Below are 16,075 nucleotides of genomic sequence, written 5' to 3' on the forward strand. Positions count from 1 at the left end.
TCAGTCTTCAAGTCGAGCTGTCGAAATGCGCTACGTCTTCTTCCAGTTATCGTGGCTATTCTCTGCTTAGATTTCAGAGGATTCTCTAAAGAATACCACCCGACTGCGATGCTAAGATTGTCCCTTATGCAAATTCACCGCCAATCGTTTTTCCAGTACTCTACTTGCTTTGATTGTCGCATTGACGGGTCGTTAACTTCAAGATCTCGAAGTGTCTCGTGGAAGTCCTTTAGTCAGATAGGGTTTCTTGAAAATCTCTTGATCCAGGATTTAGCATTGATGGGACTGAAATTTCTGGATGGTTGATTCGGGAAATGTTAATGTAAAAGTTGTTTTAACATTTATTAATTGATGTTAAAATGAATCGTGCCCTGAAGAAGGCGAAACATGTATACTTAAATGAATAATGAGTAGTAAATGGTATTGATTGACTTGTAAGAATTTCTCATTTTTATTTAAGAAAAATTATACCTATTCTACATCCCTGGTAGTTTAGATCTCGATGAAATGCAGATAGTTGAAAACAGTGGTCTATTATGTTCTACTCTATAGCACTAATGGAGATTGGATTATTATTTTTCAAGCTCGTATATAAGTTCTCATAAATCACTTGTATGTTCACAGCCAATCCGTAGTGCCCCACCTGGCAAGAAGTATGTTCGATGTCCTTGCAATTGCCTTCTGGTATGCAAGATGTCATCACAGAGGATTGCTTGTCCTCGACCAAACTGCAAGCGGATAATCAACTTGGCTTCCAGTCCCGTTTCTCCTCCCGTTGCCACAATGCCCGGCATGTGCCGCGTCACCTGTGCCCATTGTCATGACACCTTCCTGGTAAGTAAGGCTCAGAGAGTTAAGGTGAAAAGCAGTATTTATAATGTGAAATGTACATGTCCCACACTTTATTTGCTTCCGATATTGACAAACTGTGGACTGAACAAATCTGAGGCATTCAGCCAATCTTTTCTTATCCTTCCAGAATTTCTTCATTCTTTCACTTTTTTCTCTCCTCCTTAGGTCTATCAGTTTGAGCCTACTGTATGACTGCTTCTGGTGGAATGTTTTAAAGGTTGTTGATTTGTTTTATAACTCCTTTCTGTTGTGGATCAACTCTGCTGTGATTTCAGTTTCTGCATCCTTCTTGGCCTCCTCCAGACTTCATGGTTGCTTTTAATCCTACAATGTATTCAAAGATGTTTTGGGTCAGTCGGTTTCTTGAATTATTCCTGCTTCCTTTTCCTATTCAGTATGAGACACTAAGGTTTACAGTCCCTCTGGTTTTACCACTGTGTTGTAGGGCCTTATAGGATATTACCAGTGGCAAGAGTTTATGGTGATTTTCTTTTTAAAATTTTCACCAATTTTATTCATTGGTGATGTTTTGTGTTGAAAATTTTACATCATCATCATCATCATCCTAAACCATCTCCAGTTTCCCAGGTGTGGTATATGACCCTCCTCCATCTCATCCTGTCCTTGTACCATTCTTCCTCCACCAACTTGTCCCAATCATGACCTCTCAGCAGTACATCGCTCTTAACTAAATCTATCCATTTCGTTTGTGGCCTTCCCACGGGTCGTCTACCTTCTACCTTTCTGTCAAATTCCTTCCTTGCAGTTCTGTTTACTGGCATCCTCTTCATGTGACCAAACCACTTCAGTCTTGATATCTGAATCTTATTGAGGAGAGAATCATCTATTCCTACTTCTTCTCTAATTTTCTCATTCCTAATCTTGTCTTTCCTGGTTTTCTGGATCATAGTGCGTAGGAATTTAATTTCAGCTGCCTGAAGTTTGGATTTATCTCTATTGGTCAGTGTTGTGGTTTCGAGACTGTATGTAAGAATTGGTGTATAATAAGACTTGTACAATGTCATTTTTGTTTTCATGGGTATTTGCTCATCCCACAGCAGGTGTCTTACTTGGTGGTAAAATTGTGTTGCCTTATTAATTCGATTGTTCACCTCATGTTTTGCTAGGTTGTCATTTGATATAACGCTACCCAATTATTTGAAAACTGGAACGCTGTCCAGTTGAGCTTCATTTAACATGACTATTGGTTCTGCTCCTTCCCCATACACTTTCATCACCACCGTCTTGGTCTTGCTGATGTTTAAACCATATTTCTTAAACTCCTCATTCCAGCTTTGTATTCTCTCTCCCAATTCCTCTTTTGAGTCACTCCAGATCGCAACATCATCTGCAAATGTGAAGGCTTTGATATCTCCATGTTCTTTCCTTTTAATAGATTTCATTACTACATCCATTACAATGATAAATGGAAGTGGTGACAATGAGCTGCCCTGTTGCATTCCTCTCTTTGTTTCAAACCAGTCCGACAAACCACATCCTACTTGAATACAGCTTCTGTTCTCACTAGACAACATTTTCACTTTGTCTATGAGGCTGTCTCGCACTTGAAGTTCTTTCATGCATTGCCAAATTCTTTCCCTTGGTACACTATCGTATGCTTTCTCAATGTCCAAAAATATTTTTTCCATTTTTCCATTAGCATCCTAATTGCAAATATAAGGTCTGTAGTTGACCTTCATGGTCTGAAACCATACTGCTCTTCTTCCAAAATTGGTTCAACAATATCTCTGATTCTGGTCTCTATTTTTTCCAATATTTTCAGGACATGAGACAGTAGTGTGATACTACGGTAATTAGTACATTTTTGTCGGCTTCCTTTCTTGAACAGAGGTACAATGATGCCCATCTTCCAGTCCTCAGGAATAGTATTTTCCTCCCATATCTTTTTGAGCAGTAATTTTACTACAAATTTTTGTTAATTTTATGCTAGTTTGAGGGTAAGAATTTTGAGTAATTACTGAAAATATAAGGTTAACACCTGACTAAGGTAACACACTTGTTCAAAATTTCATTGCCAAGGCAACGTTTATTCACATTTTGGTATAGTATGAGAAACTTTTAGTAATACTTCGGTTCCATATTGCTCAATCGGTAGACCTCGGTTATCTTCGAGATTCGTATCACCCCTATGAAATTCTAAGGGGCTTATGGTTCCAATCTGTAGCCAGTTTCATATAGTTCCAGTCCTAATTTTTAGATGGTGCTGGAGGTGATTCACAACGTGTAAATAGTTGTATTAAGGTTCTGTAGATGGCAGAGAAGTGGGCATGGTAAGTGATTTTTGTAATTAAAGGCAGTTTGCCTCGAAATGTAGTATTTAAAGTCTAACCTCAATCAGTGGGCCCTTCGGACAAAGAATCAGTCGTATAACATCAAGTATTATGGACATAATATTGCTGGATTGCACTGAATCCGACTTTACCCAATCGATTAACTTTCCTCAAACTAATTTTTATATTAAGCGATAGTTCCCATGATGCTATAGTAGCCTATTTGTGTTTGAATTCCAAGTACCCATATGTCTGTGCTGTAAATTTTTTGCCTTGTGCTTGTTTATTAGAAATATATCTTTACCAGTCCTCCTGAAATCCTGTATTTCCTGTTTGAGTACACCTTAGGGGCTGGAAACTGAATGGTTCTATTAATGTATTTATATATATTTCCTGTCTCAGTGCACGTAATTCTGTTATTTTTATTTTCATGTGGTACTTGGATGCTGATGTGATACCCATATCTTGCATATGCTATGCTCTGCTATCTTTCTTTTGAAAGGAATTTATAATTTGTCATAATATCAGCTTTGTGGTAATGTGTGAGTCATTCATTGTAAGGTAAAGCTACTTTGTTGTGTGAGGTTATGCTCTCAGTAACATACTATACTGTATGAACTAGGGGTATCAGATCATTATCATTATTTTGGATATAGCAAGTACTTGAAAATAAAAAGTACAGTCAAACCTAGTTAGTACGTTTCTGCAGGAGAGGACGAAAAAAATTGTGTTAAGCGGGAAAACATACTATCGAATATCCCATTAAAAACTATCCAACAGGGTGATGGTATCACTTCACACATTAGTACATTTTACATTTTTTGTGTGTGTGTTTTTTCAGGACGTAAAGGAGAGCACTAGAATGTGTGAAAAAGTCGAGAGAACAAATATCAATGATTCTCTACTGGAGCCTGTTAAAGTAACAAGATATTATTAGAAGATGTGAAAAACTTGGAAAAAGTTGCATTCTTTTGCCCTTCAGCTCATAGAAGTAGCTACAGTACCTACATATTATAGCAGATCACTTTCTTCCTAAAACAATTGTATAATGAAGTGTTAGTTGAAGCCTTAGGTTTCTGACCAGTGGGTAATTAAACACTGTTTGCTGGTCACTTTGTTCGAGCACGAATTTCTCGCAAAGTTATACTCTTCATTCGTGATTAAGCGCCTTCAGCCGTCATCTTGAACACAAACCCCGCAGTACTCGGCATTGGTTCAGACAGACTTGCCGGTGAATAAACGTGCCAACTGTCGACTAGCAGTTTGTATTTTTGTATGAATGGTACACCGCTTTACCTTCAATTTATTGTGTTGAGTGGTAAAAAGTGAAGTGATTGTTGCGTGGCAGCCTACTTACGGACTAATAGGATAATCGTGAGAAGTTCAGTAGCGTGGTATATACGGTATGTCTTGTGATAGCCTAGCTATTTATAAGAAAAGGGTCATGAAACCACTCATCATGAAGAAAAAATGAAAATCCTTCAAGTAGATAGGAATCCACATCTTAAACACGTAGAGTTGGCGAAAGTTAAAACTAGCACCTTGTACTTTGAACACTATTGTGGGCAACCAAGACAAAATTGAAAATGCTTATAAGCAAACTAGAAACGGAAAAAGAAAACGAGTGCACAAAGGAAAGTTTCTGAAGTTGGCAAGAATGATTTTCAATAAATAAATTTCTAACTTCTGGTTGGAATGCGAAATATGCTACAAGCACAATCAAGCGCACTGGGTTATTCAGCAATCTTACTGACAACAGAGACTTTTCCATAGAACAAAAGTAAACCACTTTTCCCTTTGAGAAAATCAAATGATCATAGATGTCTCCCTGTCATGACCATCCACCAACGAGTGCACGGTTGCTAGAGTTCACTTCCGTTACACATTTTGTGGCGGTAACTTCCATGACTCTTAATTTCGGATGGCTCCCAGCCATAAGCCATGTACGTCAACAGGACAGCTTTGCCAAAAAAAAACGCGAGAAACCTGAATTCAGCGCTCATAGCCGCAGTGGAATTTATTACTCTTATTTAACTTAGCACCATCCTGTCTTGTTCTAGTGTAAAGTCTTTGCTGCCAATCAGTGACGCAAAACTCAACTTTACCTAAGCTAACGGTTTGCCCCTCGAAGGCGCAATGTACTCGGTGTTCGAGAATTCAAGGTCATTTCCTCTTATCGCGCAACTTTCTCCTACCGGCCTGTGGCGAGGGTTCTTATCTCTATTGGAAATCGCATTCCGTATACAAGGGATGACAAAGAACATTTTCAGGTCGGGGGAATATATGATCATACTAAACGGTAAAGGCGAAAAATCGTGACTCGTTAAGTGAGGGATTTTTTATACAGATTTGATACAATGGGCGTCGGGACTTCAGATTTGACATGCTAATCAGGAAAACGTGTTAATGAGAAACATACAAGGTTTCACTGTATATGAATTATAATGTATTGAGAATGGATATAGTAGAACTGAATTATAATAGTCATAGTAGGTGAGGGGGTGTGTTGAAGGAGGGGGGGAGGAAGGGAAAACCGGATGTGCGTTACTGCAATGGAAGTCAGCACAATCTCTGATTGCGAACTGAAACTACAAGGGGCCATTTGTCTTGGAATCAAAATTTATTGACTTTCATCTCTTTGATTTGTATTGGCAACCTCTGACACAAACAGTATGAAACCATTATGCATCGCCATGAGACATGTGGTAGTATATTATGCATCGCCATGAGACATGTGGTAGTATAATTGCAACACTTTAAATACTGTTGTTATTTACACAGCAAAGTCAAAATATAGGTTAAGCTTGAACGTGAGTGAGGAAAATCTAGGTACACCACAGGAACAACCTAGAACTCCTACACAGAGACGACGGTTTAGAAATTTCATATTGATTGATCATACTATCGATTCAATTCAGATTTCATTTTCATTCACTTGGCAGTGTTACTGGAACTGGCATAGCTCCCTCCTTACTCCTCACCCCCGTAAAGTGAAGTATCACTGAAAGTTTTGCGCACTATATCAGGCATGTCGGTCAAAAATTACCAAATTGAATCATACAACAGGTAGCTACATTTCCATTTTTTCACAGTTCTTCTGTGTGTTATAACTGTGGTCCGGAAATATATGCACTAAAAACTCTAAAAAATATGCATGCACATATACACTAAAAATGTTGAAAATATGGATGAAAATATGCACTAAAAATAAACAAAATACTTACCAAACGTATTATTTAAATTTAACTCTGTGTTAAATTGATAAACATGTTTCATTGCTTACAAAATGATGCATGGCAGTGGGTCATGAACAGTTTTTCAATATTTTCAAGGTTCAATGAATTTGTTGTCGGACAGAATTAATTTATACGTTACAAATGATCGTTCTCCGTCGACGGACGTAACTTGGCAAGGAAATAGCTGTTGTGAAAAGGGTCATTATCCGCCTGTGATACTGAAAGCACTTTCCTTGATCAGGGAAGGCTTCTCGTAGTGTCGAGAGATGTACAACATATATAGAGTTCATTAGATTTTTCATTTCGTTCAGAAATTTTAGATAATCACACATAGGAGGAAGTGTATCTAAATATGTACTAGTGTTCAAAATGCATATGTGCATATGCATTTGGAAAATATCCGGGCCCTAGTTATAACTATGTTTGTAGAAAAATCTCTCGCTGCAGCATTTGATACAGTCAACCACAAGCATTGAAGGGACTTTTCACAGCATATAAAGTTTGTTGCAGTGAGGATAGGCAGTGAAGATTATGTCTGTCTTGTAGACGGAGCCAGCAGAGTTTGTTGGACGATGTTGCGTGGCTTGTGTATTTAAGGTTGCAGATGAGAATTTATTTGTTGTGGACATTGATATTGTATCCACGGCTGTACATTATGTAAACATTTTCTGGATACAATCATTTTGTACCTGTTTATGTAAATTTCACTTCCTTGTATATATGGTCACCATCTTCTTTCCTCTTTTGCAGTTCAACACACTCAACAATGCTCTTGCCAGATGTCCTCACTGTCGAAAAGTGTAAGTAGTCTTAAGCTTTTGGGGTTCTAGTTGGCTGAACGGTGTATTGTACAGAGGACAGTTCAGAGCATGCTTAGCGTTTCAACACTAGAACCGCCGGGGCGGTCAAAATGACCGCTAAACATTTTTCAAACTCAATTTTGACTAAATTTTTTAAAATAGGATAGTGAGCTGCAGTGACTTCCTGATTAACGGTTGGGAAAATCCATATTAAATATAATTAATTTTGCATCAATAGATGGGGCGTTAGTAACGGGTATACCTACTAGCGCTAGAGCAGTCATTTTGACCGCTGTATTATCATAATAAAATGTATTATAACACATATCTCTTGTTGAGATATAATCATCTACTTATAATTATCCTGTCAACAACGGTAATGTTCAAAAACACAACAATGTAACTCTGATATATTACGAATTGTACGAACATTATTTTTGCTGCGTCTCCTGTAGTGTTATCATTCATCAGCTAGTCAACAGTATGGTAAACATGTCTTGTAAACCATCAGTTGCTGAGTCTATTGCATGACATTCCTGAAGATATATCTGATGTAGAATGTGGTCCAGATATAAAGGGCCTAAAAAGAGAAAATGCATATGAAGATTACGACCAGTCAAGTGGTAACTCGGAAAGTGTGTTTCAGATCACTTTGAAAACCAGGTTGTTCAGGCTGAAGGTAAATAGTTATTAGTATTTAATAACTATCAGCATAACAAGTTTGGTGAAATTTCTTGATTTATACCGTATTCAAATTATGATGCCTCGCGTAGGCTGAGTACTGACAAGTTTTCAATTATTCTATTACAGCTGTAGAAACAGTAACCCGTAAAGCATGGTATCATAGATGTGACAACCAAGGTAAAAGCCTTCCATGGCCAGTGGCCAGATAATGCGCTGTTAGGTACTGATGGCATCAGGGAGTGGACTGTAGCAGACTGGGAAGATGACACCTGGTTAGATTGTTCACCATACCGAAAATCCAGGACTTACTCCATATTCGTAGCCTCATGTTCCTGACGGCAGTGTAATGAGTGTGTGGCATCTTTTTATTGATAAATAAATATTGAAATTCATGAAGCAATGTACAGAAACAGAGGTAAAAAGACGATAATGAATGACTGTGCGTATCTGGAACAAAAATATAATTTAAATAGCGGTCAAAATGACCGCATTGGCGGTTCCAGGTATGTAATATATTCCGGCGGTTCTAGTGTTCAACTGTTTGAAGAAAACAGGGTATTTTATTCTTGGCTTTCACTTGTATAATCTGGTTCCACTTGATTATGAAACTATTCCTCAGCAGAAGCCAAAACCTTGTATGTATGTTTCCCGCGGCACCCTCTAGTACAGCGCTAGTACAGCGTATCCAAGACCTGCTGGCCGGGTGTTTGGAGGTGCCAGCACCAGAATCATGTTCTTGTGGCTCCCAAGCCACATAAGTGTAGAGAGAAAAGAGTCAGCTGATAGGGCTGCCAAGGAGGCTATCACATTGTCCTCGTTGCCTTACAAGGTTCTAGTCAGTGAGATTCGTTCTCAGTTGAGACATTTGGTTATGTCCCATCAGAAGATGAAGTGGCAGGCCACCCCTCTTCCGGATAAGCTGAGAACGATAAAACCAACTAGGAAGGCACCAAAGACTTCCCTTCGGGCATCTCAGAGGGAAGCAGTGGTGTTACGTTGTCTCTGGTTCGGCCATGGTATAGCAACAGACTTCTACTTACTGAAGGGATAAGCCCCCACAAGTGTACTTGCGATGGTCATCGTTACGTGGTATACATCCTTACGAAGTGCATGGGCCTGGCCGATCTGCGCCATAGTCTAAAATTTCAGAGGACAGTCTCCCTCATCTTACGAGATGACAAGCAATCAGCAGACCTAGTCATCCATTTTATGAGGGATAGTGGTCTGTTTTATCACGTATAAAAGTGAGTTTTTATCTGCTTTTAATTTTTTGTTAACCGTTTTATTCTGTTTTTAGTTTTTGTGTATTTTAATTTTTTAACTTGAATGATATATATGATTGCACTTGAAGGCAATGCCTTTTCTACCTTTATTTTATGTATCATTTTATAAGAAATGAATTTCTGCTATGGTAAATTGTTCATTTTATTGCACTTATTCAATACATAAAGAGTGATTTTAATTAAGAATAAAATGTTATGAAGAAAATTATAGGGATATGTTTCGCCCTTGATTTAAGGGCATTTTCAGCATTAATCTCAAACCTGAAAGATAATATCCTGGGTAAATCAAGATCCTGATTGTTCTTAATTGTAGTTTTTTTAAGATAAATTACAAATGACAAAAGTGAGGATGATGTAGGTATATGCGTAAAAAATGAGTGAGAGGGATGACAGTAGTTCAGATATTCTTATAGTAAAGCCTTGCAAAGAGTTGTAATTTATGTACTTTCGTGAATGTCCTTGTCTAAAAATGTGGTAACGAGTTGCATATTAGTAGTTCTAGAAGAACCCAAATTGCTGTGTTGAATCTTGTTAAACGGCGCTCTGTATTGTTTAAGGACGTTAGAAATAAGTTTTTCGAGTTCGAGCCCCACTGTCGGCAGCCCTGAAGATGGTTTTCCGTGTTGTCCCATTTTCACACTGGGCAAATGCTGGGGCTGTACCTTAAGGCCACGGCCGCTTCCTCCCTACTCCCCTAGCCCTTTCCTGTCCCATCGTCGCCGTAAGACCTGTCTGTGTTGGTGCGACGTCAAGCAAGTTGTAAAATTTTTTTTAAAAAAACAGAAGTTTGGAGCCTGAACACTTCAAACTTTAGAATAATGATGAAGAAAAATGTTACTGTTTACTCAAAGTGGAGTTTAAATACATAATCTCATGTGAAGAGATAAGGCTGCAGTCTTCCTAAAGCACGTTTGAGTGAGGAAGATTGCTCGGTGGTAAGCAGCTGTGTTAATATTAGCTGGAAGGTGCAACTGTAGCTTCTTATAGAGTCGAAAGGGAAATTTGCTTTAAAGTCTGTAACAATTTTAACGTGTAACAAGTTACTAGTTGTAAACATCGGTATATCACAAATATAATGTTGTACTTTAAGCCCTTCGGGTGGCCATGATCATTAAGGCGTTGAAGTCTAAATGGTCTGACAGTGGTCAAATCAAGTCCCATTAGTCGAAACAAATTTCACCATCAGAATGTTGGCCGGCAGGGTATAAGAGGTGGTGTTATACAATTTCTAATAGCTAGATTGCGTGCCAAAAGCCTGGATTAAATTCCAAACCTCTCCGCAGTGTTCATATGGAGTAAGGGCGTATGACGCTGTTGATGGTGATTCGTCCGTCAGTTGGGGAGTTAAGCCTTGGTGCTATTCAATTGGAGTAGGCTATGTGTCGGCACCGGGTTTCACCCTTTCCTTCCTACTATCATATATCACGTCATTCATTTCATGTCATTGACTCCTCTAATGAGAGTGACGTCGGGAAAGGCATCCGGTCATAAAAAGCCGCCACGGCATATTCATCTCACCTCATACCCGACCCATAGAGAATCAGGACAAGGGTTGGACAAACATAATGTTGTACTTTAAGTTAATTCTAGTCTTCACATCAATCTATGAAACCTGTATTTGTACCCGACCTTTACACCAGACCTGCTATATAACTTGTAAGAATTGTGTTAATCTACTTCAGCAATGTACAATCCGAAGATCGGTTAGTTACAGCTGTCCATGTTACCTGTTCATTAGCTAGTCACTTCAGATAACAATTTTTAATATACTGCATATGTATAGGAAACGGATGGAGAGCACTGACTTAATACTAGGACTCCCGATAGTAATTTTGACTCGCTTGTCTTAGTTTTCCGAATTCAAAAAATCTGATCGATGACTTTGTGTAAGGTGAGGATGATAACACCTCCTCTTTTACAAGTTACGCTTGCATTCTTCGAATTTACCTTAGACACCCAAAGGAATCGCTTTGACTCCTTGAGAGAAATGCGTGTATATGGTACTTCGCCATTGGATTTGGGAATTTATTTGTTGTGGACATTGACAAGTGCAATGTTTGTTACAATGTTATAAAACTAGTACTCGTTCTGTACAAAGTTATTGATGTAACTCTTATTATTAGCAACTATTTTTTTATGTTTTAATAAAATGGTTGCTCCTTATTTGATTTCTTGCGCTTAACTTTTTCCAAGCCGTAGTTTGAGTACCATGCAATGTCTTGACAAACTCCACCAAAACTACCAAACATAATTCCACGGTCTGTAATTCCAGTTATTGTGCCCAAAAAATCATAGAAAACCAGAAACAAAAATATAATTTGTATACATAAACTGGGTTAAAATCAACTATGAAGTCAGGCATTATAGGAAGGTTATACACGCCAGGCGTTCTAGTGTTAAAATGTAATAACTTGTGAACAGCGTATATATAAAAGAAAGACGTGGAACCATACTTTTCGGCTGCAGCCCTAGGCGGAAGAAGATGGAATAATAATAGTGATGATTGTTGACAAGTAGACACTGTTGTGAGTTAAAAGGAGATAGGGAAGCGAAGAGAGAAAAGGAGCGGTTACCTAATGTTAAGAAATGGTGCTTACGTAGACCTGAGCAATGTTGAACTTCTCCAAAAAAAATATCCCAACAGGTATATTCAGGTACCGACCAAACTGAACTATACCAACCCCCATCCGCTTCTGGCTCTCTTCCTTATGAAAGACCTGCAGTCTCCATGTACCCAGCACTACTTTTACCAAGTCTTACCCTTGAAGGTCATCATGACTACCCTTCATCTACCAGCTTCAACACACTCCCCAGATTTTTGTGTTGGTTAAATTACCAACAGCTGTGAAACCATTGTTGTGGATCTTCCTGTCCCCATTCACACCTGGCACCATCAAATCACACCTGATCATTGTTCCAAGTTAGTCCTGAAACATTTGTCCCCATTTTTCACCTTCTTGCCTTAGAGATTCTGAAGTCAGACATCAGATGGTAATCTGGTCTAGGAAAGCATCCAGCCTTATTGTCCTCCTTTTACATCAGAACAGAGTCAATTTGTAAACAGTGATCACTATCATTTACTACTCTTATCCTTTGCCGACGAAGACTGCAGCCGAAATTTTGGTTCCATGTCTTTCTTTTGTATGCACTATCCACATGTGCTTGCCGAATAAGTCGCTGCTCTCAATCTGTTCCCTGTATTTACGTATTCCACCCCTGTTAGGTTTCTTACCTCAACAATAGTAATTTTAAAAGTAATTATGGCTGCTTCGTAATGTATGCAATTTTATTGGACATTACTTCTAAGTGTAGTGGTTTGAAGTATGGACATGATCTACAAATTGTGTTGTTGTGTGATGGAGATTGTCTTTACAGTCTAGCATTTCTAAATATTTCTTTAATCCCATAGGTCGTCAGTGGGTCCAGACTTTGCACGTGCCCGAGGAATCCTGTTTCTTGTAATTGGCTTAGTTTTTCTGGCTGTTGGTATTGGAGTTACTGTAAGTATGATAATGGGATTTTGATTGCTTGGCACCTTTTTTTTTTTTTGTGTGTGTGTGTGTGTGTGTGTGTGTGTGTGTGTGTGTGTGTGTGTGTGTGTGTGTGTGTGTGTGTGTGTGTGTGTGTGTGTGTGTGTGTGTGTGTGTGTGTGTGTGTGTGTGTGTGTGTGTGTGTGTGTGTGTGTGTGTGTGTGTGTGTGTATGTATGTATTTTGTATAAGTACTTGAGTAAATTTGTGTGCATTTTCCCATAAGCTAAATAATTAAAAAAATGTCTTGTTCCACCTTAACCTGCTAATGACAGTTCCTCTATTGCAGGTTGGAACTTACGAGCTGGCTCGCAAAAATGGAGGGATCTATGTTGCATATGTGGGTGAGTCAACAGAAGGTGTTACAGTATTTACTCGCTTATTAGACCCCCTTTTTTGCCACTTTAACAGACAAAAAAAAAGGAAGCAGGGGTCCAATATGCGATAACTTGAGATTTTGTTCAGTGAACACGTGACTTCTAGGCTATAAAGAGCTATAAATGGTACACTTTCTATACTCTTCTTTAATAAACCCATGAATGCATTTGAGTTATACTTGCTATTTTTGTTGAAAGGCGGTATTTCTAAGTGTAAAAAGGCAATAAATGGTGAACACGACATTTAGACCTACATAAAAAGTAAATATAGTCAATTTTAGTTACGCATATCACATCATTCGTTTCATCTCATTAATTCCTGTGATTATGATGTCACGATTCGTCTCGCTTCGTATTCGACCCCGTAGAGAAAAGGAATAAGGGTATCATATTATGCAATATCGATGCAAAGAACTTCGTGGCTAGTCATTTGTCAGTTGAAAAGTAAGCCTACCACACAGTAAACCTGATTACTGCTTTCCCTGCTACCAGCGTGTCGTCATTCCAAATTGAGAACATTACAAGATATTAGAATCATTCCGTATTGACGGTTTTCACTTTACAATGGCGAAAAATGAGTATCCTCCTATTCAATACATCATATATTCCGTCATTAGATGGAGCAAACAAATTCAAACATGTTTCGGCTCGCTTGAGCCATCTTCAGTGAAAAAAATTAGGGGGGTTGGAATAATTTACATAATATAAGTTGAAAAAATGCTAAAAAACATAATAAAAGAGCAAATGAAAAACAAACAAAAGAGCCTAGACGGAAACAAAATTAGCACAAATATACAATATTTACATCAATATGCAGAGCAAAATAAAACTTATTGCGACAAAATTCAGTGAAACAGGTGTTAATTTAAAATAATAATTGAAACTAAAAACTGCGTTAACCTAAGAAACAAGGGAATGAGAAAACAAATGATGCAGATGGAAATGAATAATAGTAGCACATGGTGAGGTTGTGGACCTCATAGATTACAAATTATTGGTTTAGTAAAAATGACAAAACAGTTTGAAATTGCTGTCAAAATCATCCTAGTAGAAACCCTTCACATCAAATTGGTCAGGAGGAGAGCGGGAGCAAACATTTTTGAGAAACCAAGCCTGATATAACCTGCAGGTGAAAAGCCTGTGACAAGGAGAAAAAAACACCAATGAAATTTGAGTAAAAGATTCCCCTCCTAAAGAAAAAATTTTCCACATTCACTTTCAATAATAGTAGCATTTACCAAATTTCTAATATTTTCAAGAAACACAACATCAAAATAGCTTACAGAACCTCCCACACCAACTCCAAACTCATTGTCAATCCACACACTGTCAACTATAACAATAGCAACATCAACAACAAATATTTGAACTCTGGAGTTTACAAATTAAAGTGCCAATCCTGTAATTCCAGCTATATAGGTTAAACAGGCAGCAATTTTGTCATAAGATACGCCGAACATCGCAACGCTCTCAAATATAATCGTTTTTCAGCTATGAGTGAACATCATAAAACATCCATCCATGAATACACTTCAATAGATAAAGACCTGAAGATCTTGCATTATGAGAAAAAAGGCACCTTGCTCAACGTTCTCGAGAGCATCCACATCGATTTAGATCAGTTTATGAACCCCACTCACAATTTAAATGGAAGTCGGCGAGAAAAAGAACATTCTACTTGAAACATTCATTCCATACATTTGTCAGAATTTCCATAACACAAACAAACCCCACCTCCATCTCCCCGACTCACCACCACTCCCCCCTCCTCACACCAGCCCTGCTCCGCTCCTTCCATCCTAGCACACACAGCCAAACCAACAATAGACTCGATCACGCGAGCGAGACCGTTACTTTGAGAAGGCCAGGCCATTAGAGAGGACAACCACCTACTGCACACCGTAAGTTTTAAGCTTTCTTCACAACCATTCCACACTTTTTACTTATCAACCCATGTTTCTCATACAACCTCATTTTTTTTTCCATTACAGATTAGAACTTCATTGACGGTTTCCACTAGATTACTTAGTTTACTATGCATCTGTCTTCTACCTAACACAGCTTCTCAATTTTTATACGCGGCCCTTCCGACCCCTTTATAATAAGGCAAGACACCAGCCAACATTATGAAACAATAATGAAGAAAGGGACCGCTAGATTGAGAAGATATTGAGAATGCTGCCATTTCTAAAGCCTCAAATTTCATTGGTGTTTTTTCGCCTGCAGGTTATATCAGGCTTGGTTTCTCAAAAATGTTTGCTCCCGCTCTCCTCCTGACCAATTTGATGGGATGGGTTTCTACTAGGATGATTTTGACAGCAATTTCAAACTGTTTTGTCATTTTTACTAAACCAATAATTTGTAATCTGAGGTCCACAACCTCACCATGTGCTACTATTATTCATTTCCATCTACATCATTTTTCTCATTCCCTTGTTTCTTAGGTTAACGCAGTTTTTAGTTTCAATTATTATTTTAAATTAACACCTGTTTCACTGAATTTTGTCACAATAAGTTGTTTTTTGCTCTGCATATTGATGTAAATATTGTTTATTTGTGCTAATTTTGTTTCCGTCTAGGCTCTCTTTTGTTTGTTTTTTCATTTGCTCTTTCATTATGTTTTTTAGCATTTTTTCAACTTGAAAAAAAATGTGAAAACCTACAACCTGTTTTCCAGTCATTGACCGGGTCAGGAATGAAATGAATGAATCATATATAGGCTATTAGTACGATGGGGTCACCACTCCCAAATTGATTTTTATTAATGATTGATAGATGATATGAAATGAGAATGGAGAGTGTTGCTGGAATGAAAGATGACAGGGAAACCCGGAGTACCCGGAGAAAAACCTGTCCCGCCTCCGCTTTGTCCAGCACAAATCTCACAGGGAGTGACTGGGATTTGAACCACGGTATCCAGCGGTGAGAGGCCGACGCGCTGCCGTCTGAGCCACGGAGGCTCCTTTTTCAACTTATATTATGTAAATTATTCCAACCCCCCTAATTTTTTTCACTGAAGATGG

The 16,075-nt window shown here is 38.3% G+C and overlaps 1 protein-coding gene across 1 annotated transcript in view; it reads left to right on the plus strand.

Annotated features, from left to right (window-relative positions):
- Positions 1-16,075, plus strand: part of LOC136857410 (type 1 phosphatidylinositol 4,5-bisphosphate 4-phosphatase) — a 66,464-nt gene that overhangs the window by 20,745 nt on the left and 29,644 nt on the right. The window contains exons 3-6 of the mRNA XM_067136060.2: positions 625-834; positions 7,130-7,179; positions 12,556-12,646; positions 12,965-13,019. Coding sequence (XP_066992161.1) covers positions 625-834; positions 7,130-7,179; positions 12,556-12,646; positions 12,965-13,019 — 406 coding nt within the window. The remainder of the gene's footprint in view (positions 1-624; positions 835-7,129; positions 7,180-12,555; positions 12,647-12,964; positions 13,020-16,075) is intronic.

The sequence above is a fragment of the Anabrus simplex genome, chromosome 1 (assembly GCF_040414725.1).
Source record: "Anabrus simplex isolate iqAnaSimp1 chromosome 1, ASM4041472v1, whole genome shotgun sequence".
Taxonomy (NCBI): domain Eukaryota; kingdom Metazoa; phylum Arthropoda; class Insecta; order Orthoptera; family Tettigoniidae; genus Anabrus; species Anabrus simplex.